The sequence below is a fragment of the Numenius arquata genome, chromosome 2, assembly GCF_964106895.1.
Source record: "Numenius arquata chromosome 2, bNumArq3.hap1.1, whole genome shotgun sequence".
Taxonomy (NCBI): domain Eukaryota; kingdom Metazoa; phylum Chordata; class Aves; order Charadriiformes; family Scolopacidae; genus Numenius; species Numenius arquata.
The window spans coordinates 9,613,733-9,639,166 of record NC_133577.1 but is presented as its reverse complement, the minus strand read 5'-3'; the positions used below and the strand labels follow the sequence as shown (position 1 = coordinate 9,639,166).

General features: G+C 40.1%; 1 protein-coding gene across 4 annotated transcripts in view; it reads left to right on the top strand.

The window, feature by feature from the left end:
• ARID1B (AT-rich interaction domain 1B) overlaps positions 1 to 25,434 on the top strand; it is a 343,106-nt gene that overhangs the window by 25,423 nt on the left and 292,249 nt on the right. For 3 of the 4 annotated variants that reach the window (XM_074144442.1, XM_074144445.1, XM_074144443.1), the window contains exon 2: positions 10,159 to 10,353. In XM_074144442.1, coding sequence (XP_074000543.1) covers positions 10,159 to 10,353 — 195 coding nt within the window. Of the gene's footprint in view, positions 1 to 10,158; positions 10,358 to 23,206; positions 23,216 to 25,434 lie in introns of all 4 variants that reach the window. The other variant, XM_074144444.1, reaches the window with a different exon arrangement.

Below are 25,434 nucleotides of genomic sequence, written 5' to 3'. Positions count from 1 at the left end.
ATTATTCAATGAATGGAAAACGGGGAGGCTGGCTGAAATGGCTGGGAAATGGTTTTAACATTCTGTCGGGCTAAAGAGCAATTCTGTGAAATCACTGTATTTGTTTCCCCCCTACCTCCCCGCCCTCAATTTTTAAATAGCAGTGCTCTTCATACTGTCAGAATTCAGTGTTGTGACACCCCTACTCAAAAGTTATGACAGCAGTGTAATGACAGCTACTGCCTCTTGAGAATCAATCAGGCAATTAATTTTGTAAATGAAATGCTGATTATACAAAGCTTCACATGAGAGGCCCAGTGATTAAAATCAATTTAACAAATTGTTTCAGGTGGGACTTGATTAATAATTTGCCATAAATGCTGAGGATATATGACCAGCATACCTTTTTGTGTGTGTGTGTTAATATAGAACTATATATAACGCTTGGAGTGGAAAAAATCTGGAGCTAACTGTATGTTCTTTTGGCTTGTGACCTAGTTGAGACTGGCTCTACCTTTTTGTGGGTACACTCATCTCCTCAGTGTCCAGAATCTCACTTTCTCAGCTAGTGATCTCTCCAGCAATTAAATACATCTAACCTTTAATTTTATTTTTGCTAATAAAGCCAAGTAACTGAGAAAGTGTATTCAAATCTACTTGAATATTTATTAGGTTTAGGAAGATTTTCCTTTAAAACTCGAAGTGGGTGTGGGTTTTCTATCATTTATCCCCTCACCCCCTTCTGTCACTACTAGTTTTCAGGACTTTCTGCATTTTCCCCTCCCTCTCCAGTACTTCTCGGCAGGGAGCCTTCCTGCCCGGCTCCCCTCATTCCATTCCAGGCTGCTCTCTGCTCCTTGCCTGACGGACACTATTTTTAGTATATCCTTTTCTGTCCATCTAACCCTGTGTTTGTGTAAGGGCTGTACAAAGTAGGTAAGGGAATTTTTTTTTTTTTGAGTTCCAGATGGCAGCCATGCACAGTGAGTGAAGGTGTTTACTTGTCTAGGAAGCTGAGAACCTCATTGCCAGACAAAATAGAAGTAACTGGTAGTCTGGGTGGGGCTTTTCTTTTTTTAACTTACAGTTTTCTGGGTTTATGAATGGATTTTCTCTTCCTTGTTGAGCCATGGCATTGGCTACTGAGGAGGCCTTAGGGCTGTGAGGCATCCTGTGGTGAATCTAGCCTGAGAACTTTAAGATGCTATTTTCCCTCGCTGTCTGCCTTGCTCTCCTGCCGAGGGATGCTATTTTGGTAGCAGAAATGGCAGACTGAGAACTGTGCCCCATATCTCTCATGATCCAGTGCTAAAGCTGTTATATTGGTGGAAATGTTATATTGGTGGAAAACCGCCCTACAAAGACAGTTTTAAGCTGGGCTATGGCTGGAAGTAGCTAAAGCATGGTCATGATCTGGCAGCAGGTAGGAAAAGCAGCTGGAATCACTGACGTGTTGTATAGTCACAGATAGGTTTGCTAGAAGACATCTGTAAGAACCCCTAAATTCTGCTGCACTAGACATTACCTTTCACTTGTTGGGGAGCACTTTTGCTAGGAGACTAGAGCTTCTGCATGCCTAAAGCAAGGTGGTCTCCTCTGTATAGAGCATCCAAGATGGGGCAAACAAATATAAAGACAGGAAGATAGTTCCTGAGTAATTCTGGAAGCAGTTTAATTTAGGAAGGTGGGTTACAGGAGAAGGCTGAGCGTTCAAGTGTGATGGGGACAGATGACAAACCTTCGGTTGGCTTCAGAGCGATCAGGGTATAATCTGTATGTCAGAAGTTGGTGGTGACAAAGGCGACCTGAAGGGCAGCAGTTCTGAGCTGCGTAGCGTGTGAACTTGTCAGATTGTTTTGCCCATCAGGTGTGATAAATGTGTATAATTGCTTTTTGATGTTGTCTTAACCTCTGCAACCACTCACAGTGGCAACAGGTTAGTTGTGTCTACTTCATTAAAAGCAGGTTTCTTTTCTTTGCTGTGTTCATTGTGATTTGTTCTTTCAGTAGTCATTTAGGTTTATTTATCTACAAAATAATAACTAGAGAATGGCTGGCTCACTGACCTTGCAGTTTTCAGGTTGTGTTAAAGAGGACCCAGAAGAAAACTGGAGAACAGGCATACATACATCCTTCTCCTCCACTCCACAGAGACACTTGCTTGTATAATTACTTGTAAATGTTCTAGTGGAGTAGTAGTAGTTGATTTTTTGTGGGACGTAGCTTTGATTTTTCTCTCTTTCCCCTTTTTAATTACTTTCTGTTTTGAGTGGGAAATTATCTTTCTGATGTCTCCCTGCAGCTGAAATCAGACAGTGTGCAAAGCCTTTAAGACAAGGAAAATAGCCATTTTTGTTAAATTTTTGCCAGTATGTGCTTCTTCATTCATTGGATTTTCCTTCATCATAGGCTTATATTGAACTTGTCTCTTTGTTTTGGCTTATTCCTTGTTGTGTTTGTGCAACTGACTTTTTTTAATTTAAATTTTATTAAAGTACAGACAGTTGACTTCCGACTTCAAAAAAAATTAGGAAGCATGTTTGCCAGTCAGCTCTCAGATTTCACTATTAGCGTAAGTCAGAATTCAGTGCTGTACATTGATACTTTTTTAAAGGTTGTTTGTATCATTCTCAGATGGATATTTAAAACACGTGTAACGAGAGTTGTGTTTTGATACTCACTCTTTTGTCGTGTAAAAATGTTGGCTGAGGAGTCCTTGTACATGTTCATACAAATGTTGGCATTATCTAGGAATGGATTATCTTTTCCCTAGTTGCGTCCTCATGCCAGCTGTGTCATTGTATTATAGTGAATACTTGTGATTATCTCTAGCGATAAATTTGTAACTTGGTGCCTGACCTAGAGCCGAGAGCTCCATGCCCATCTTTCTTGGAATGTCGGTAGCTGATTGTCAGCTGTCTTTATTATGAGGTTTCAAGGCTTTGGTATTAATAAAGAGGCTTTTTTTTTTTTTTTTAACGCGGAGACAGAAGCTTTGGCTGCAGATCAATGAATAAACAAAGAGTTATTGTATTCAGTAGCTCTAGGAGTTTTGAGGGCAAGCCTCCTTGAAAGTGTTGAGTTCATGTTGTTTTGTTATAGGCGCAAATGATGTAGCGTTAGTTGTTGGGATGCGCTGTGGCTTATGGTCCCTTTAAATTGCACCATTTACTGTTGTCAGCCAAACCAAGGCTTCTTTCAATTTTTTTTTTGTTTGTTTAAACAAAAAAAAGCACACTTTCACTTGAAGAGTAGTTATATCTCATGTGAATACGCTTGTAGTGAATTGCTCTGTCTGCCTTGTATAAGAGCTCTATCGTCATATCTGAATCCCACTGTGACCCTTTAAAGTATCTTGTAACTCCTCCCTGCCTTGAGACTTCAGTGGTGGGGTTCTTTGTGGCATCTTTTAACAGTTAAGTTATATTTTGCGACTGTCACCGTTGTTCCTATTCATAAATGTCTCTAAAATTAAAGATTTTGGCATTAGAAGTGAATCATACGTTGATAATTTAATAGAGTATGTGTAATGCATATGTAACATCAGTAATGTCCCAAAAGGAAGAGCTGATGTCTTGGTCAGACTGCTGCTGGAGTTACTCTAGCGTGTACCCTGTCTCACATCTAAGCAGAGAGGAGGTGAAACACTGGTTAAATGATGAGAGAAAATGGTAGTGTGAGGGAGTTTGGGGTTTTTTTTGTTGTTGTTGTTTTTTTCCTTGTTTTAGAAACGGTAAAATTGGATGTCCAGGTATTTCAGGGTGAGGTGATTTATTTGATTGTTTGGGCTACAAGGAGAGGAGAAGGGGTGGTGATACTGAGGTTACAAGCGGGTGTAGAATATTAATTCTTCTGCATATAGCAGGGATGCCGAATTTATGCGTTCTTTTACATAAACATTGAAAAAAGGAGCAGGTAACAGAAAAAGGTTGTCAGTTACTATTTGTAGGCAATGTAGGCTTTTTCGCCTCCTACCTTAATGGTTGGACTGTCAATCTAAAGACCGGGAATGAAACCTTGGCCCTATCGAAATCATTAGCAAACCTTCGTTGAATGTTTTAATGCGCTCGGAAGGCACATAATAGTCCAGACTCTTACGAAATGCTCTGTTCTTACAAAGCCTGATAGTATGTGTTCAAATGAGTCTGATACTGACACAAGATAGGCGCTATAATAAAGGGGTTATAAATTACAATATTACTGTGGACTGAAGCAAAGAACAAGACTGAGGTATTTTGAGGAACTGCAGATCTATGCAAGGTTTAAATGAAATGCAGCAAGTTGAAGTGGAGGTGCAGAATCGGAAGCAAAAGGCAGAATTCATTCAAGCTTGCCTGGCAGAATATGGCAGCAAAAATAGCATGAGCAAACAGTAGCTAAATTGGTAAAAAGCTAATGCGTGTATTGGGAGTAAAATAGCACTAGAGAAAAATTTGACCCTTCTGTAAAGGAAGGGAAAGGAAATAAATGGATATTGATGACAGCAGTTGACACTAAAATAACAATTAAAAAGGAATTAAAACTTTTGCGGTATAGCATTAATAGAATTAAGTAAAGGCATGGAAGATGTGAAAATACACGTTATACATGTCCACTGGGCTTTAGAAGAGTGTGATGCAGTTACAGCAATACTGTCATTTTTGGTAAATGTTAGCGGGCGTGGAAGGGTCGGTTGTTGATCCCTACAAAATGAAAAGGTTGATACTTGTCATAATCATCCTGTCACCCAAAACTTGTCTTTGAAAACTGTTGGAACCAATGTTAAAGGAAATGTTTGAACTTAATAGTTAATAGGTTAAAGGAACCTTCATATAAGATTATAATAAGTATTTCTCAACTAACAACTTCTCAATAACTTTTCAAAATGTTGTAGACGAAAGAAAATCTTGCTCCAAAAAATGGAAAGTTTAAAAGTATGCGGAAGCTGAAAACTCTGCATGTGTTGAAGTTGGAAAAAGTTATAATTAAATTTTTACCTCCACTGTACAGGACACATGGTACTGGCTGAGCAGGTGTTTTTTCTTTCTCTTAAGTGTATGGCTCCAGGTCTTTCTCACCATACACTTCTCTGAAGACAAAATTTGTTCTTCTGTTAGAGAGTTGTCTGTGGTATTGATCGCGGTCATATTAAATTCAAAAATCACCTCTCTGGTGAGGAGATGATGTTTTTCATTTTCACAGTTGGGAAACTGAGGCATTGCTGTAGGAAGTTTGAATGGCCTGTTATGATGGCTGTAGGTTAAATTTTCTGGAACATGCAGCTTCTGAAAACACCTTGACAGTACGTCTCTTGTAAAATTCAAAAGTAGTTGCAGTTGTAGATACGCAGCATTTTCTGCAATTTAAATTTCACGATTTCAGGTCAGGTAATGAGGGATGCATTAAATTGGTAATTTGTGAAATTTTTTTGTTTAATGAAAAACTGGGGCAGATACAGGGGTAGACTCCAGTTCTGCCTGAGCAGCATAGAATTACATTACTGGTAAGACCGTCTTCTGCTTTGTTCACTACCCATGTGATAAGTGAACCATTTGGTCCAGTAGTGCAAATAGCCCCTTCCCTGTGCTGCTGTTGACTGATCCTGAGAGCAGGCGCATCTGCTGCCTGTGAGGACAGGAGTGTGACCGTGTATTTAAAGCCTGATGTAGTTATATCTGTGAAGAGGGCACGTTTAATGTTGCAAGGGCAAACTTAATTCCAACAGGTCTTAACATTGCAATGGCAATGTTTCTTTAAAGCTGGGGAAGAGTTAGCTATTTGGTGTGGGTTTGCCTTGCAGAAATACAGAATCACAGAATAGTTATAGTTTGAAGGGGCCTTAAAGATCATTGAGTTCCAAGCCCCCTGCCATGGGCAGGGACACCTCCCACTAGACCAGGTTACTCAAAGCCCCATCCAGCCTGGTCTTGAGCACCTCCAGGGATGGGGCATCCACAGCTTCTCTGGGCAACCTGTTCCAGTGTCTTACCACCTTCACAGTAAAGAATTTCTTCCTAACATCTGATCTAAACTCCCCCTTTTTCAGTTTAAAACTGTCACCTCTCATCCTATCGTTCCACTCCCTGATAAAGAGTCCCTCTCCACCTTTTCTGTAGGCCCCCCTTCAGGTACTGGAAGGCCGTTATAAGGTCTTGCCAGAGCCTTCTCTTCTCCAGGCTGAACAACCCCAACTCTTTCAGCCTGTCCTCATAGGAGAGGTGCTCCAGCCCTCTGATTGCCTTCATGGCCTCCTCTGGACTCACTCCAACAGGTCTGTGTCCTTCATATGTTGGGGGTCCCTGAGCTGGACATAGTACTCCAGGTGGGGTCGTATGTGAGCAGAGTAGAGGGGCAGAATCACCTCCCTTGACCTGCTGGTCATGCTTCTTTTGATGCAGCCCAGGATGCAGTTGGCTTTTCGGGCTGCAGGCACACATTGATGGTTCGTGTTGAGCTTCTCATCAGCCAACACTCCCCCAACTCCTCCTCCTCTGAGCTGCTCTCAATCCGTTCTTGGTCTAGCCTGTGTTTGTGCTTGACATTGCCCCGGCCCAAACTGACAGCCACAAAGTCACTGGTAGGTGTCTTAGCCTTGAGCTTCACTGCGTGGATGACTGGGATCTAATCTGAAGGGAGTCAGGAACAGCAGTGGTGAAGTGCCACCCTCTATAGGGACTGGCCAGTGCATGACATGAGATGTGCATCCTCACTGGGTCTCTGCTCCAGTCCTGGATATGATCAGAGGACTCTTCTGTACGGTTTGTTCTTTCCCCGAGACCTTGGAGGGAGGAAGGAACAGGCAGCACCAACAGTGAGCGTGGCTTTCTCTGGGTTGTCTCAGTAATTTGCCTGGGGATATTTACCGCTCTCTCAGTCTAGCCATCTCATATTCATTATCTCCAGTCCTTGATTCTGGTGCCTCAATCGCAGTGTCCACAGTAAGTTCTGGTCCTTTGTTACCCATACCCTGTGACCACAGCCCCCTCAGTTTCAGCATTGTATGGGTCACCTACAGGCTGGAGTTTCATCAATATCTCAGGCTCTTTATCCCTCCACCTTTCTCAAGTGGGTGGGAGGGATGTCATCTGAGGGAAAGGGGAGCAGCTCTCCTGGAAAGGACAAAGAGAAGTGAAGAGATAGCAGGCTGATGAGAAAAAGGGAAGGAAGGAAGGATGAAGTTAGGTGGTGAGGCTCATTCTCCTATCATATGCACACAAAAAAAACCCTCCACTGCTTGGCAGTCACTAGTCCAGAGGACAGGGACTCTTTGGGCTGTATCTATGTCACCTCCTGACCTTGTTTCTTCCTCTGCCCTTCGATCCTTCCTGCCCCACTTCTGTCTCTGTTGCTTTTCTTAACCCATTGTCCCTCTTTCTTTGTCCGGCGAATTTGAGGCCACCTTGTGCACCTTGTAACTCCTCTGATGAAGTCACACCGTGCCACTCGCATGTTCCCGTTTCTTCCTCCCATGCTCCTCACGGTCTGGTGACATTCAGGTGCTCTTTCCACAGGGGTGCACACCTCGCCTTTGTTGAAGGACCGATGTCACCCTGGCAAATTAAAATTCTCTGCCCCAAAGCGTGGTATTAAGAAGTATTTTTAAGTGTTTTATGTAAGAACATGAACGATGTATTTTTCTGTGACCTCATTCTAAGACATAGCTGAACTGTTTCTGCTGAATTTTCCAGAGAATTTCAGCCTCAGGCATACATATGGCCTGGAAAATTTCAGCCTAAATGCTTGAAGTTTGGCAAAGTTTATATGCACCTGAAAATAGTCTCGATAATGGAAAGTGTCAGCCTGTTTCAGCTGTGTAGCTATCTGCATTGTTTATAATTATATTTAAGTATTGGATGCGGAACAGAAAATATTACACTCAAAATTAATTAACATTGAGTTTGAGTAAATGTTGTTATTGGAGTTGAGACCTGGAAATAGTACCCTGAAAGAGAAGATGATGGCATTGAACGGTGCTGTTGGGCTTCATGAGAATCTCGTGAAGGAAACTCCAAGACTTGCTTTGAACAAGGATTTATATTTGAGAAGATGAATATGACAGGTGATGCACAGGGTGAACATAAAAACACAAATAAATATAGATAAAGTATATTGGTGTATAGGAGGAAATGTAAGTTGTCCCTTGGGGACCCTGTAAGAAGGAATCTCTAGTTCATCTGCTGAACCTCTGTGTTTGTATTGGTTTTAGTTAAAAGTGTGGTGAGAGTGCATGATGGCCTGAAAAAAAATAAAAAAAAACCAGTGTTGTTATGGGTCAGGTGGCCTGAGGTGGTTGGGGAACCATTGATTTTGAAAAGTATGAAATATAAATAGTAAATTACCCAGGGACATTTAGTGGTGAAAAATAGAAACTTCTAATCTGGCCACAAAGAAGCCAAATAATAAAGGCAAATTTGCTGAGTAATACTCACCCAAAATTAGAAGAGAATGTACAATTCGCTATGGTGGCAGAAAAGGGCATCCTCTTCTGAAGCAAAGGGAGGTGTTGTGTGTGGAGGGGGAGGTTGTCGTTTCCACCTCCTCAGGTGTAGCGTGTCCGCGTTGGGAATACTTTATTTGGCTTTAGTGAGGTTCCTGGCAATACATTGGTACTGGTAAGGGTGGGGAGGGCCAGTGAAAGCAGTGAGAAGGTTTGAAGAAGGAAGAACAACATGTAATAGTTCATTAAGCAGTGACTTCTTTGGGGAATTTAGTTACAAACTTGAACATACGAAGTTCCATCTAAACATGAGGAGGAACTTCTTTACTTTGAGGGTGGCAGAGCACCGGAAGAGGTGGTGGAGTCTCCGTCACTGGAGACGTTCAAAACCCACCTGAACAAGTTCCTGTGCAACCTGCTCTAGGTGGACCTGCTTTGGCAGGGGGGTTGGACTAGATGATCTCCAGAGATCCCTTCCAACCCTTCGAAATCGTTCTGTGGTTCTGTGAGAGCACACACCTTGTGTGTATATGGGGAAAAAAGCCATAGTGTGTTAGTTGTACAAATGGCAATAATGAGACGTGTGTGTGTAATTTATTGTCATAACAACTATTACATCAGAATATAATAGCCAAGAAGGACTTGTAGAAGCCACGTTACACAGGAGGCTTTAAAATGAAACTGGTCAACAATACACTGTAGGAAAATAAGTACAAAATGTGCCATGGGAAGGAATCCTGCTCCTGGTGGGAGGGTGGGCTGGCTGGTGGAATTAATAGGTCTTTTTCCCTGGGAGGGGTGGGGGAAGGAAGAAGGGGTATGTCTCTTTCATGAAGACGAGATTGTGGTAGGCTTTATAAAAGCCTTCCCCCCCTGCCCCCCTTTCTTCTGTGAATATAACCGGCACTCAGGAATTAAAAAAATGGATGTCATATTAACGATACGGTGCTGCGCTTGACAAAGAATGATATTTTTTCTGGTTCAGTTAGTCCTCAGTAATAAAACATGAGAGTAATAGCACACAATGGTTGACACCCGTCCTGAAACTGTTACGGTGCTTGGTAAGTGCTGCCAAAAAGTCTAAAAATAAAACTTCCCTCCCTTGCCTCCCCTCCCCCTCCATCAGTGATTGCAGTTTGGATTTTCCGAGGTCTATTAAGGAGGCAAATAAACTTTCATGTAAAATCTGGATTATGACTTGCCTTATGATCTGGAAACTTATTAATGCACACGATAGCCATATGAAAGCACTGAAATACAGCGTTCTGTATGCATTGCACTTCTTGGAAACTTTATTTTCTTTTCGCTTTCCCTTTTTTCCAAGGTAAGAAAACAGTTGTTTTCTCAAGGTTAAATGGCTTGCCCAGTACTTGCGTCTGTCTTGATAGACACAGTTTTATTTATGTTCACACATTAAAGTCAGTGATGCTAATCAGTTTACAACAGTATACTTAATTATTTCTTAAGCTGCAATTTATTGGGCAGTTATCGTACTTGCTTTTTCTGTAGGTAAGAGACATCCTTAAGTTTGAGTGCAAAATTATTACTTTATTTTTTTTAAAATGCAATGGCAATCCCAAACTCCCCTTTCAAAAACTCATCTATTAGTTCGTATGGTACTCTGCCTGTTCGTATGTCATGTCAATATTTGATATATAAAGCACTGAGAAAACACATGTGCGGTTTGCCCGCGGTAAGTGTGACTATTTTGACCTTTTTCTGTCCCTACCTTAACGTATTCCTTTGCTTGTGTTTAACAACAGGGCAGCCCGATGGACCCAATGGTCATGAAGAGACCTCAGTTGTACGGCATGGGCAATAACCCTCACTCTCAGACGCAGCAGAGCAGCCCCTACCCCGGGCAGTCCTACGGCCCTCCCGGCCCCCAGCGCTATCCCGTGGGAATGCCGGGCCGAGCCCCGGCAGCCATGGGAGGAATGCAGTATCCACAGCAACAGGTTTGTGGAGGATTTTTCTGTGTTGCTTTGGTTTCTCTCCTCTCCTTCTCTTCCCTTCCAACACTGTGGTAATACAGAGGGTGCATAAAAAAAAATATTCAGAAATAAGTATTTCTCAGGCAGGAGGGTGAAGGACTGTTTTAAAAGTAAATATATTACATTGACAGTATGAATGTTTTCTGAAACCCCATATTGTCAGAATAAAAGTTTACTTTTTTGCTGGTATCTTTTTGGAGAGAGAAGTATGTTAAATGCCATCAGTTTTTTTTCTTCCAGTTGACATAATTTAGCCTTGTATATTGTTTGGTTTTTTTTTTTCAAATTCTCTTTCTCTCTGGCTTAGATGCATTTAGATGTAAGAAGAAAACCTAGAGCTGACATCAGGGCAGCAAGACTAGTGTTGTCCAGTGTGTACCGAAGTGTAACATATTTACATCAGCTGTTTGTTGTTGTGGTGGTGTGTCTGGGGTTTTTTTCCTCTACTTTTGGTGGGAGCCTGTAGCTTTTCCTGTGTGGGTTTTTTTTTTTTTTCTTTACTGATTCTTTAAAGTCAGGATATTTTTTTTGATATCAGAGGACATGGAAATGTAAAAATCTTTTACCTGCTTGGATTTCACTGTTGATAGTGCCTTTTTCCTACCCTTTTAAAGAAGGTCAATTCAATATTCATACCATATACTAGGGGAGCTACAGTAGTTTTCTAGAGAGGGGGATAAACCAAGGTTATCAAGAAGTTACATTTTACTACTTCTTTTTAATTAGGAATATGAGTGTAGGCAATGGGAGCTCTGTACTTTATTGTGAGCACAACAGAGTAATAACTTGATCATTAATGGGAAAGGACATTTGTTTTGTGCAACTAACTAGTTGCAGATTAGCATTTTTTTTTGTCATGTATTGTTAAATATAGAGAAGAAAAGAAAATTTTGAACTCCCCAGCAGATAGGTGCCTGGCTAATTCTTGTTATCAGCCATCCACAAGGACAGGATGTTATCAGGGGGTTAATTAAATAACAGTTTCAAATCTAGTAGTTGGGTGAATAGTACCATTATCAACAGTCTTAATTTTTATTCTTTTCTGTTGTTTAATAGATACTTACTTGTAAGGAAGAGATTGTTTAGCTTAGAAATGTCAAACAATATATTTGGTTGCTGGCTTCAGACAGCAAAGCATTTTGTCGGTCGTAAAAGGAGGAGAAATTGAAAAAAGGAGGCTTTATTTTTCTCTGTGTGGCTGTAGCCAAAATGAAGTTATTAAAACATATTTTTAAATTTAAAATGAGTTATTCTGTGTTATGTGGAGATGAGTGTTGAATTTTCACTTCATTTGCTAATTGCTTGATAATTGTAAATTACCCGTCAGCAGGCAGTGACCTGGCACAGCCATTGGCTGCTGGCCCTATCCGTCTTCTCCCAGCGTTAATATAATTGGCTGAGCAGCAGCAGAGTTCTGAGCACTAATGCTCTTTGGGGAAAAAGTGAGAGGATAATTATGACATTGAATTTTTATTGAATGGACATCACCACCTAGGCATGATTTTGTTTTGGACAGCCTCCAAAGCTGCATGTGTTTGGTTTGTGAACCTCTAATGATCTGAATCCAGTTCTTTTCATATTGCTCATATATTACCACCTTTCTACAAAGGATTAAAATGCAGGAATGCAGGTTTGTAAATTGAATTGCCAACTTACCAGCTGAGTGGTAAGTTGTCTTTGGCACAGGATGCCACAGTTTGATTCCTGGCTGGATTTTTACTCCTGTGACATGAATATTAAATAAGGACAGCCTAGCTGTGCTTGTTAAAATTGGCTGTGTAGCATGTACCTACTTCTAGATATAATATATATATATAATAAATAATATTGCTAAAAGTTTCAGAAGATGGATCTCAGCACTTTCTGAAAATTGGAGTCCTTTACAGTGTCACATTGAATTTATCAGAAGCACACGGCACTTCCGAGAACTTGATTGGTTAAAAAATACTGGGCCTTAAACACATCCAGTGCTCAGATTTAAGTATTGTGCAGAGAAAGCACTGGGGGGGTTGGATTATGAGGGTGGAAGTGCCACACTGTAGGAAGGGTGGGAAACATCTATGGGAGAGGTTGTTCTTATTTTAAGTTATAGTCAGCTGTTGCCCAAAGATAGCTGAGAGTGTCAGTTCCGTTTCCTTGGATGAAACGAGCAGGCTTTTTGTTAGACTGTGAAGATTTTGAATTTTGAAGAAGACCTTGAAATGTTAAGTCTGGCTCTTTGTCAGTGGGTGTTGTGGCTTGAGGTTAGAACTATGGAACTTGACAGATTTTAACTTGCAGGCTCTGCTGCAGGATGCTGCAAATGAAGAAATAAAGATGAAAAACAACACCCTAAAGATCAGGCTAAAATTAATGGAAATGGTAGAAATGAAGATAATTGCCTAGATGTAAGTAGCTGGTCTGTGTCATGTTGCAGCAGAGAATAGTGTGTTCCAGCCTGCAGCCCAGAGGTGGAGGAGAGAGCTTGCGGGGAGGGAGGCCTCTGGCATAATCAGTGAAAGATTAAAGATTAAAAAGATGAAATGTTATCAGGTACACATATTCTACGTATCTGCAGCATGGGTGTCAACCATAGCCTGCTAACCTGTTGAAAAAGTGGTATCTACGTAATGCTGCAGACATTCTCTTATGACTGCTCTTTGGTCTAGGCGTGCTTGAAAACAAACAGGAAGGTGCAAGTAAAATCCTAAATTTTCTTAACATTCTGTGTGAAAATTGCAAGATGTTGGAGAGAGTATGGGATATATGCTGTGACATGGCTGCAAAGGATACTGTGAAGAGAGAAACCAAATCTCCTGAGCATTTGAGCTTGGAACTCATCTCTCATGAGTTACCAACGACGAACCCCAGAACAAAACCCTAAACCTTATATAAGGGGCAAAATTTAAAATGCAGACAACCATTTTGCATCACTCGCTAACAGAACTGAAGATAAAGGCACTGAGATATATATGTGGACATGTAGGAAAGAGGGGGAAAACTGTGATGATGCTAATGGTAATCTGAGGGGTTTTGTTTCCTCTCCAACGCTTGACAGCAGATCCAGATTTATCATGTGAAAATGGGTGATAGCTTGTTGTGACAAAATGCTAAGCAATTTGAAGAATGCTGCAGCATTTTGTCAGATTTTAAGGGCTTGTCCAGTGAAGTCGGTGCGAGTCAAATAAATATAGAAAGCATTTTGACTGATTTGGGTAAAATTGTCTTAATGGGTTAGGAGATTAAAAATCATCAAATTATACTGCACCCGTATGAAACGGGAACTATAAGAAAGGAAGGTGTTACTAAGAAAGTCATATACTTTATAGGATTGCAGACTTGACAGTTTACGTCTCTTTTGTCAGTAGGCATAAATATGTATGGTGAATGAATTAGTTACAAAGAGATTTTTATGTTGTTAGGAAACTTTGGGGGTTTTGTCTCTTTCCCATCCGCTTTCCATGGGAGGGGAGGGGAAGGAGGCAAGGGAAGGCTGGGAGCAAGTTGACCTATGCCTGTGTTGCCAGTTTTCGACATGACTGAAACACAAGTTGCAACAAGGCCAGTGTTTGCATCCCAGGGTTTTAAAATGCTGGTCTTGCGTGTAAATCTTAATACTGCTATCTCATCATCTCGTGTACTCTCTCTTCTGGTTTGCATGGGATGAATGTAATTTTAGGGTTATTGTCACTCCTCACCCAGCACTTCAGGGAGATCGCAGTATGTAAAAACGGAAAGCAGAAAAATGTACTTTCAGGTTTAACTTTCAGTTTCTAATCTCTTAGATATTTCTTGGAATTACAGCGAGGTGATGTCAAAATTGAAAAGCCTAATACGCGGGGATACGCAGCACCTGCAAACTTCAGGCTTGGTTTTGCAATACATTTCACTATAGTGTGAGTAATAAGATCTGATTCTAAAGACAATAATTTCCTTTTAATTTAAATTCTGTTTCTCCCCCCACCCTTTTTGGACCTCAGGCGAGCAAGAGATGATGCCCTCAGTTTCTGGCTTTGGTTTGAATGCCATGTCAAAGTGTTTCTTTGCTTTAGTGCTGTGCGCTGTGGGAAAGCCTTCTGCTACTTCGTAAAAATATTTTTGCTAAAACTAGAAATATCTCAGAGTACCTACTAAAACAATTTTTTTTTCTGCTGTTGTCTGATGGCATTGCTTTTTCATATTAATGGCATTTAATGCTTTATTTTGTGATGAATTTCGTTAAGCTTAAAAATCAGCTCCTTGAAATACACACATATAGGTTTTGGAAGTTTTCAGCAAAGTCTGAAGGTTTGGATTTATGAATAGGTTTGAAGGAATTGAATGGTGTGATGTGCCTGTTTAATCAGATGATCATTGCCTAATTGATTTTTTTTAGGATGCATTCAAATTCCTTGTGTACTTGATGGACTGGAACAACAACTTATTGTGTAAATAGGTTCGTGTTGCTATAATGCATAGTAAATTCCTTATGCAGGATAGTTGTGTGGATGTGTACAATAGCCATTCCTAATAGCTGTTTAAAATGGAGTATTTCAGTACTTTCTCATTTCAGTGCTGATCACATCTTTGTGCCTTGAGCCTGATTGCAGTCAGTTACGGGGCTTGAGCCTCGGTCTGTTGTTTCTCCCTTTTTTGCTATCGAAATATTATAAGATGAAAGGATGCTAATCACTTGTCCCTTTAATATTTTTTTTATATTCATGATTTGCAGAATTCAATAATAAAGGTTGTCAGTGTCCTCATAGTTTTAAGAGTGGAACTGTAAATATTCAGATAAATGCTTTTCCCTTTTTTAATTTTTTTTTAAATGGACAGATTATTTTGAAGATTAAGGAAAATATGCTGCTTTTTTTTTTTAAGATTTATGTGGCAATTTTCAACTTGGAGTAACTTTTTTTTTAAAGGGGTAGAGAAGTTGTAAAACCTCTGGGAATGTGCAGCAAGGATTTATTGTAATGGAAACTGCAAGTCAACCAGAACTATAGCAGCACCAGTGTGATTACCTCATTTAGGAAAGGGTTTCCAGTGCTCGTATTGGGTAATGTCCCAGCTTGGAAATGTCGAATTTACGCCAAGGAAATCAATTGGCTGTTGGCTTGGCAGGTAGAGTTTTAAAGCTAGCAGACACAAATGTGTTTACTACTGGGTGGCTGGTTGTGTGTGTGCGTGTTACTTTCTGAAATCATCTTAATTCTAGAAGATTGAAATACGCCAAGACAGTGAGGCTTTCTTTAATGTTTTGCTCTGAACTGTTAACTTAAAACGTAGTGCATACATGCAGTGAATACTAGTCAAGTCATACATTTGTTGTCTTCTCTGTGTGTAATTGCCCTCACCAGCTTGAAAATATTGAGTAGATTGCAATTTTTTGTGCTCCTAAGCAGCTGTAGCGCAGTTGATGTTAGTATTGGTTAAGGGAGCAGACACAGAAAATAAGCAGGTTTTCATTTCTTAGCCTATTTATTTTGCGGGAACAGAGGATGAATCAATATGATTGAATCTCAAAAACAACCAGCAGAGGACAAAACACTGATGTGTTGCTTTTTCTTAAAGATTGATAGATGCATTTCATATACACACATAAAAAGGGGCTGTGAAGCTTTGATCAGTGTGTTCTTCAGAAGTATGTTTTTCCAGATTTTTGTTTGATTTGCCTTGGGTGTTTTTTTTTTTTTCAGGGGGGTGCGATGTTGTTCTTATGGTTTTTTTTGGATATATGTGTTTGTGTTTTATTTTGGGGTTTTGTTTGTTTTGGTATGCTTTTTTTTTTTCCTGGGCATTTAGTTGGAGCTCCCACTAGTAGATTATGGACCTACGTAGTAATTCCTGGAAAGCAGAAGGGTTGAAACTCTTAATCTTTTTCCACCTTCCTCTGCTGTTAAATACATGTAAATACTTTGAATGAAAAAAATTCCTTAGTAAAATTTTATTTGAATTATATGTCTGCTGCACTGCTATAAACTTCCAGGGGGAAAAAAAAAATTAAAACCAAATCAATACAATAAATAGAAGAAGTGCTTCCTGGAGAGTGTGAAGTTTGAATCCTTCCTTTTATGAATTGGAAAAAGGGACGAAAAGTCACAGCTATTTGTCTTCCTTGTAAGGTCATCTTTAAGAATGGCTCTTTTGATGGTCAAGTGTTAATAATTGGAAAGAAAAGTTGCTGCTCTTTGTTATGTAAAGAAATGGGATTTTGAAATTTCTATTTAAATTTTAAGATTTAAAAATCTTTTGAATGCTAAATACTGTGCTTTTGCAGACTGTAGGGAAATGTTTAGCATGGTTCTTTCTTTTGGGTATACTAAGCCTCATTGACTAAATTGAAAAAAAAGCTGCTACTTTAGTTCATGGCAGGATAAGGCTTTATGTTGTATTGTCTCCTTTAGAATTATCCCTTCTATTGAGTGTAATTCACTCTATAGAGGGAGGTGAGCACAGATTACAGATAATCATGGAATCAAATTTGACATAAGTTTGGGGTCTTTATGGTAGCTTAGCTCTTCATCTTAATGCTGGTCATCTGAGATTGTTTACCAAAGAAAATCCCTAAAGTAGTGGAATTGCATTATTATGGTAAATAGAAACATTTCAGTAGCTTCTATCATTTCTTTGAAACTGCAGGAAAAAATGTAGGTTGAAAAGGAAAAAGAACTGATCCTTCAGCTGGTGAGAGAAAGCTTGGAAATACGACAGGGTAGACATTTTTATCTGTTTACTATGTACTGATGTTCAGTAAATGCTAATTTTTGCATCTATCCTGGAGTAAATGGCAGCCTACGTTTGTATAGAAAGTGTGTAAGAATCATCAACGTACCATGACAAATAAAATATATTTTTGCTGCTGCTAAATGATTGTACTTCAATTGGAATATTTAATAGCTGTAATCACATGTGTTATTCTGCTTGGAAGTGGGGGCATGAGAGAGGAAAAACATGCAAACTCTGTGTTGATGTTCTGAGAAACTGCTGCTTCCTTAACAGCAACCTTACTTTTTTCTTGAGAACTGGGTTTGCTGAAGTGTTAGCTGTCAGTCTGCCCTGGAGTTGGGTAGGAAGTAGATTTTGGTGATCAGAAGTGGAGAACAGAGGGCCGTTTGCTGCTTCACTGGGAAGATACAAAATCATTTACTTACGAACAGCTCGTTTTACATGGCAGCAGGAGACATGAGTTTATTTACATTTGAAGTAAAATAAGCATCTTGCTTTAAGAAAAGGCTGCTCCATTACTCTATTCAACAGCTGCCTTCTAATGGCTGTGCCAGGAGGGTTTTAAAGTGTAGGTAAGGAATAATTAACTGTTACTCCTAATATTATAGTCATAGTAGTTTTCTGTTAATAATATTCATCAAAGAATAATTAGCACTCCAAACTACTGAAATGACATCCAGACCCATCATGTGCCTGCACACTAAGATTTTTGTAACCGTACTTTCTGTAAGGTCCCTGGGGGGAAGCTCAGCTGTTTTTTTTTTTTTTTTTTTTTTTTTTAACATCTTGGTTTAAGTTTCTCAGAAGATGCTATCGATTGTCTGTAAGTTTGAACTTACTCAGAGGAAGCAAGGGAGGCAATAGACTTTGCTTTTTTAAAAATAGGGAGTGTGTTTCCCACAGCTGAAAATAGAGCTGAAGATAAGAAGGTGAAACCTGCCCGGAATCAGTGGGAAATTTGCTGTGACTTCAGTGGAGCTACGATTGCATTTGGGGGCCACATTATTGGGGCTGGGTGATGTGTCTTTGGTTGATAACAGCATAGGCAGAATCAGCCCTCTAAGTCAATTGGGCTGTCTCATAACGAGACAGGTCGGTACCTTCACTGTGGTGACCCTGGAACAGAGTCAGGTAGCTTTCTTCTTGGAACAACAGACCTTTCAAGAAATATCTGATGTTTCAGTAGCTCAAGATTAGACTCCTATTGCTACCAGCAGCTTTTTTTTTTTTTTTTTGAAAAAAACCAACCTTAAGATTTGTTTTAGATTTACTTTCAGCAAAACTTAAGTAAAAGTTAGTTTTACAGTAGCAATGGTAAGTGCTGAAAATCAAAAACATTTTCCATGCCTTTTTTTATGTAGTCAGTCTTAAATGACATGGGTGATGCAGTATAATCAAAGTTTGCTTAGTGAACTGCTTCAGTTTTGTGTGTTTTATCACTTAAAACATTAAGACTTTTGTGGGAGTAGATGAACTATAAAATTTTAAAAAAATTTTTAAAATATGTTTAAGACTATTAACATTCTCTGTAGGTCATAATTTTTTTCTGAAACTCCTATTTGTTTATGTATTGCATTGCTCCTTATAACTACACTAACTAGGCGTATGTAAAGATCCTAGTATAAATACTTTAAGCTTTTGGTGTTTTGTTGTTTTTCAAGATGGATGAAAGAAAAATTTAAGAACTTAAGGAATAACTTAAAGCTACAGCTCATTTAATTTTTGTAGGTCTTTATTGTTCTGCTGCCTTACGTGACCCCATTTTTGGGTGCTTCCCTGGTACTTGTGCTTCTTATTCATTGCTTTGCCTAAAATAGAACAAGCACGTTAAATGCTTGCATCCTTCCTGATAAGTATTTGATCTCTGAATCTTACAGTGTCTTTTGTGGATAGGGAAGAGGAGCAAGGAGAAAATCAGTGTCTGTTTTATTTCTTTGTACGCTCCATCCTTTTCCTCCTCTTCTGGACATTGTTTCTTGGCAATGTTTTTTGGCATTTGTGTGTTAAGAACAAGGCACATAACAGATAATAAACAGTTTAGTGACTGGGCAATACTAGAAAGTATATTTGCATCTTATTTTCAGATACAACTTTTGGAAAGTGAGTGAATTTGGCTTAGATATGTGTCAAAGCGAAGAATTACGCTTGCTATTAGTTTGTTTCGTGTAAGAGTGATGAAGAGATTTCTGCGTATTTCTTGGCAAACTGTAATATCACTCGTCTTTTGAGACAAGAGTCCAATCAAAATAAACAAGGTTTATATAGCCACTTAGGGAAAGATGTTGTTTTAATTATAGAAGTGACATTACTTATCTTGAGTCTATGTACATACGTGTGCTTTACAGGCCATGTTGGAAATACATGTTTTGCAGGACAGGTTAGAAAAAATCGCCTTGTTCTCTTCGCAGGATTGTCTCCCCCTCTCTCTGAACTGTTTTGTGCTGTGCAAGTGGTGCTCGGTTAAAAAAAAATAGGTAAGAATCTGTGCCAGGAACAGATTGCGCCTGTGCAGGGAGGAAGCTCAGCCAGGACCTCTGCTTTGAGCTCCTCCTGCCCCTTCCGAGTAACTCCACTGCTCGCCTCTCCTTGCTCTCCCTCCTGCCTTTCCCAGCTGGCAGCACTGGAAACTGGTGGGTACTCTGACTCTGCTACCCTGCTGGAGAGTATTAAAAAGGACGGATGCAAATTGACTGGTTTTGTGTTTTTCATTGGTTTCATTTTATTGCTGGTTGGCAAAACTGAAGAAAATCAGAGGCCAAGATATCCCCCTGCAGACTTGGGAAGTGTGTGCTTAATAGATTTATGGCCCTTTTACATTTGGAAAGTTGTCTTGGAGAGGAAACTATTATTTCTAAAATGAACGTTAAGTTCTGCAGAAAATGATACTTTGGACGTTGTGTTCACCAAGGAGAAAAATTCATACCTGATGTTGGAGAGAAGGCAGGTGGGTTTTCAGCCCTTAGAGGTGATGCTGTGAGAAATCCCATGTATCCTTCTCAAATTGAAGATTAAGTTTTATGACCTGAGTAAATTTGCAGTCCTGCAGCAAATGGTGAAGAGTAGGTTCAGTAAATGCCAAGACTGTGTGGGTACTTGGCCTTTCTTTTTTGATTTTATACATTACAAGAAGAATAATGTTTTCTAATATTGCTTTAGGCCTGTAACGCAGGGGTTACAAGAGGAGCAAAGCCACGAAAAGTAATTGAAGAATATCCAGGAAAAGATCAGATATTCTTTGGGTGTATTGGGTGTAGGCTTTTCTTTCTTCTTTCTCTCTCATGTTTCGTCATCCCACTTCTGTCTTTCACATATATAACTATCTAAAAATATGTTCCTATTCTTGGCGTGCATTAAGATCTTGTATAGCAGAATAAAAACCTGACTCTAAATATCAGAACCCCGTGTACGTGTGAGTTGCTGTGTTTTTACTGGAGTTGCTTTAGACTCACTTGCAGGAACTCTGAAACTTCTGCTTTCTGTAAAGCTGGTTTTAAAAAAAAAAAAAGTTTTTAGCCCAAAGGGTAAAATTAGTTATTGTTATGAAACCTGTTTGTAAGGCTGTTGTTTATAAGAACGTGGAAAGATGCATGCTGCATGTAGCGTTCTGCGTAGTGGAGAAAACATGTTTTTACTTGAAAAGTATTTTTTTATATGTGGACCTGATCTTATGTATTCCACTTCCAGCTGTAGGCAGGAGTGACTGTGCCCTGAATTCTTCCACATAATACATTTGAGTGTCAACAAGATTTTTATAAATACTTACTGAGAGAAAGGACAACACACCTTGGCACTTTTTAATCCTGTGGTAATAAAATGCTGCAAAAAATAGCTTTTTAAAATTGCGTTGTGTTTTTGTTGGGTACTTTTTACTGTCTCGGGGATGCAAAATTTCATCCAGGTGATTTGACGTTTTCAGTAGCATCTCTGAAAAAGGGAGGTGCAAAGTCTTAAGAGTTTGGGAAAAGGCATGGAAAGGATCCCGGGATGAGCAGCAGAGCAGTGTCGGCAGAGCTGGCTCTGGTTGTGCAGGGAATGATCATCCACTTCCTGCGTGTCAATAAAAATGCAGGAGAGCACCTTTCATGACACAGGGGTTGCTGGAACATCAGTGCTGTCTTTTTTTTGTAATACTCCTGTGGATGTTTTTGCACAAAGCGGTATCTGTCAGAGCTTGAAATATTCTTGCACAGTTCCCTTTGAACAGGTAGCGCAGGACAAGTTCTAGCACATAGCTGCTTGACATGGGGCCGCCTACCGCGGGGAAGGAATGCCTTGCTTACATACATCTGAGTAGATGTGCTAAGAACTTTGCCAGTCATTTTGCCGATTACATACTGGGCTGTAAATAATTACTGAACTTCCATTTTGAATCACAGCTTTTTTTCTTTTCTTTTTCTTCCCCCCCCCCCCCCCCCCCCCCTCCCCTGTTAAAGGAAGACAATAGCAGTGGGAAATATTGAGGATGCTGTAACAGTGATTAGCCTGGAGATATTTTTACAGTGAATCTAACATAAACCTGCACATTTTTATTGCTATGCTGCCTTTGTTTTTTTGGAATGCAATATTTGCTCTCCCCTGTGTTGCTTTCAGTTGTACTGTTCATCTGGCAATGCACGTGGTGTGTAGTACGTCAAATTACAATCGAAAACAAATATTGTGAATGGCTCACCTAAAGGATGCAATAAGACTACTAAGACTAAATATTTTCCTTAAAGAGATGCATTTTATTTGTTATTTTCATACGCACTGCGAGAGATCGTAGCTGATATTTGAATAGTGGTTGAAAAAAGTCTAGTCTTGTTTTCGCGCACTTGCTGGAGTTCTTTATCTGTGCTGTGAACATCTTGTTTTGGAAACTGAGATATTCAGATGCCGGAATGTGATATGCTGTGAAAATCCCAATTGTGCTGAAAAAGGCAGAATGAATTGGGCTATAGGGCCCCTTGGAAGGATGTGAATTCACTCTTGTCCCATAATTTTTCCTACGGTTGAAGTCGATGTAGGCGCTTATGGGAACAAGCGACATACAGCAGTATATTTGTGCGCAGTTGCCTTGAGAGATTTTTCTCTTCTTTTTTTTTTTTTCTTAAGATTCCCTGTCTCGGGGCAACTTTCTCTGTTTAGCTGCAGGTGAAATGATCCTTGCAAAAATATTTGTCGGCTTAGGCAGAGTTGTATGTGTTTGCCCTTATTGCTGCATTAATATTGTTAGTTACACTATATTTGTTCATGGGAAAAACAAGTAAATAATGGAAGCCTGGAATGTTGTGCTGGATAGAGGTGTTACAGATGTTTAAAGGGTGGGTGTCTAAAGGATGGGGCCAGTCTTTTTTCAGTGGCATCCAGTGTCAGGACAAGAGGTAATGGGCACAAACCTGAATATAAGAAGTTCCATCTAAACATGAGGAGGAACTTCTTCACTTTGAGGGAGGCAGAGCCCTGGAACAGGCTGCCCAGAGAGGTGGTGGAGTCTTCATCTCTGGAGACATTCAAAACCCACCTGGACATGTTCCTGTGCGATCTGCTCAAGGAGGACCTGCTCTGGCAGGGGTTTGGACTAGATGATCTCCAGAGGTCCCTTCCAACCCCATATCATTCTGTGATTCTGGTCAGTCTTACGTTTGCTCTCCCTTCTAGGGGAGGAAACTGTATTGTTGGGGGGCCTCCCTCTGAAGCCCTGTTTGTGTTCAGGAACGCCACCACTAGCCATTAGCTCTCCTGTTGGTTTACATGATTTTTGGTGAAATTTGCCTAAGGTTGTGCTATTCATGTCAATTTTGCCCTTACGGCTGCAGTTTCCAACCGGAGCCTTCCCCTTCGGCTGGACTCTGAGGTGGTGGGAGAGGCTACCTGCCCTTCCTGCGGTGACCTGTCCCTTCGCGGAGTTATTTGGTGGAAAACTGCAGGGGTTATGGGCTCATCTGTCTGTGAGACAGTCGAGGTAAACCTAGTGACAATAGGGCTGTGGAAAAATCTGGACCCGTGTTACAAAAAATACATCTTGATGCAGCGGCCATTTGGATGGAGGTATGTTTTGATAACTATTAAGAAAAGAGGTACGTGAAAATAAATATGCAAATCTTTAAACCAACAAACAAAAAAAAGTTTATAATCTTTCTCCTGAACGAAGCTGGTGATGGTACATGACTGGCCACTCTGGTTTAGTGTCTTCTCCTGGCCTTGACTCATTTGCATACCCTCAGACACCCTACAGTACCATTAATTTAGAATATGATACTTCCTGAAACTATGCTGCGTATTGAAGCAGTGGCTTCTTTTTTTCCAGTATAGAACAAAATGACAGAATATCTCAGAAATGTCAAGGTAGCAGAAATAAGTGGACTTAATCCATGCTATGGGATTGGAGGACTTCGGAGCTGTGATCTTGAATTGCTCCACTGGCCAGAAAATACACCTGAACAGGCTTTTCCTGACCTCAAGAAAGGAAAGCATGGCTCACGCTCTTGAGGCTGCTGAGACTCCATGAAGATGATGACCAAGGGACATTCCCAAGTCTCAGAACTTCCCATGAGATAGGAGAAAAAACACCTTTTCCATTTAGTGCAAGAAACCTATCACCCCCTCTTCCCTTTCCCCTGCCTCCAGCCACATGTGGCTGTCCTGTCACTCAGCTTTGGTGAAGAATTCACATTAAGGTAGGGTTTCGATGCTGGTTACCAGGAGGCTTTTAAAAGCCTCTTTATCCAGTTGATGTGCTCAAAAAGCCTTCCTTCCTGATAAGCAGGAGAGACACAAAGATCCTGGAAGTGACCCTCTGGTAAAGTGAAAAAAATCAGTGTAGAAAGCTGTTGGGCTTTTGGAGAAGCTGGTTTCTCATCTGTGAAGGGAGGGTGTTCTTTGGCTGGACTCCCACCAGTAGCCGGAGAAGTGATTTGCTGGGGGGCACTGGGGCTCGGGTGGGTGGGTGGAAGAGCTCTGAGCTGGGGCAGTGGGGGTGGAGGGTGAGATTACAGGGACATGTAAGCACACGTTGTAATCTAAATCATGGTTTTGTGAACAAAAGTGATCAAGGTACCCAGATGTGACAGGAGGAGAGGGGGAACCACCCTATTTAATTGCCTATGCTCTAATGCTGGCAGCCAGGGAAATAAACAAGAGGAGCTGAAATTTCTCATTTATGATTATAAATTTCATCTACTTGGTATTACTTGAAATCTAGTGGGAAGGTTCACAGGATTGGAATGTTAAAATAAACGGTTATAACCTATTTAGAGAGAATTGAATGGGTAGAAGGGGAGGGAAAGTGGTACTCTATATCAAGAGCGATATTATGTATTTCTGAATCACTGAGTGCTCAAAAGCAAATGATCTTAAATGCTTCTGAGTTACTGTCCTGGCAGAGAAGGCAGGGAGATGATGGTGCTAGCTAGAACCCACTAGATACCACTGAAAGAAAGTAAAAGCAGGGTGACCTTTAAGAATGTTACTTGCGTTGGGGAGGGCAGGGGGAGCAGGGACTGAACACCTTCTGCTGCCAGCATTGAAACCCTTACGAATTTATCTTAAAAACTGTGTGCGTGTAAACGCATGCGACAGTTTGTCTGGAAAAGAATTGTATCTGGCACAGAGGAATTCGGGGGCAGATTAAGAAGAACTGGTCACAGAAGTAAATTAATGATTTTTACGTGTAAGGCCCGTAGCTTAACTATGTTGTATGCAGAAAAAATTGAGCTCAAATAAGCAACAACATAAAAGGTATGACCGTGGATGCGTATAGATTGGTAGATATATTGTGTACATGTACAAACGCGTGTCTGCTTCTTTCAGAGGGACAGTAACAGAAAGATGGGAATGGTCATAAGCTAAATCAGTTGGGAGGACTGTTTGGGTTTTTTTTTTTTTTTTTTGGAAAATGGCTTAAAGGTTTTTTACTAAATGAGTAATTGAGGAAAAACTTAATTCTCTCCTGCTGTTTCTGTCTCCAGCATCTGTCAGAATTTTAGAACTAGAAGCTTCACTTCTTGAAGCTATTTCTTGTTTTGTATAATAAGGATAATAAGGATATTTTGAATGTGGATCAAGTTTATTTTAAAGTGGTTTCTTTAACTAACGAAGACCCTTCTTAAAAGGAGTCAAATTCCTTCAAGTATAAATGAGCACTAATTGTGAATTAAAACAATGATTTGGTAAGAAAGAAATGTTCTGTTTGCCATTTTTCTAATGTACTAAGCATGTTAAATTTAAGAACTGAATAAATATTTATTTAAGTACATAATTGCTTAAATAAGTGTGTGTGGACATTTAAATACGCTTTTCTGGTTAGCAAAAAGACTTGCCAAGCATAGTGCAAAAGCTAGAGCTAATAATAACGCAAAACAGAACAGTTACCAACCAGTG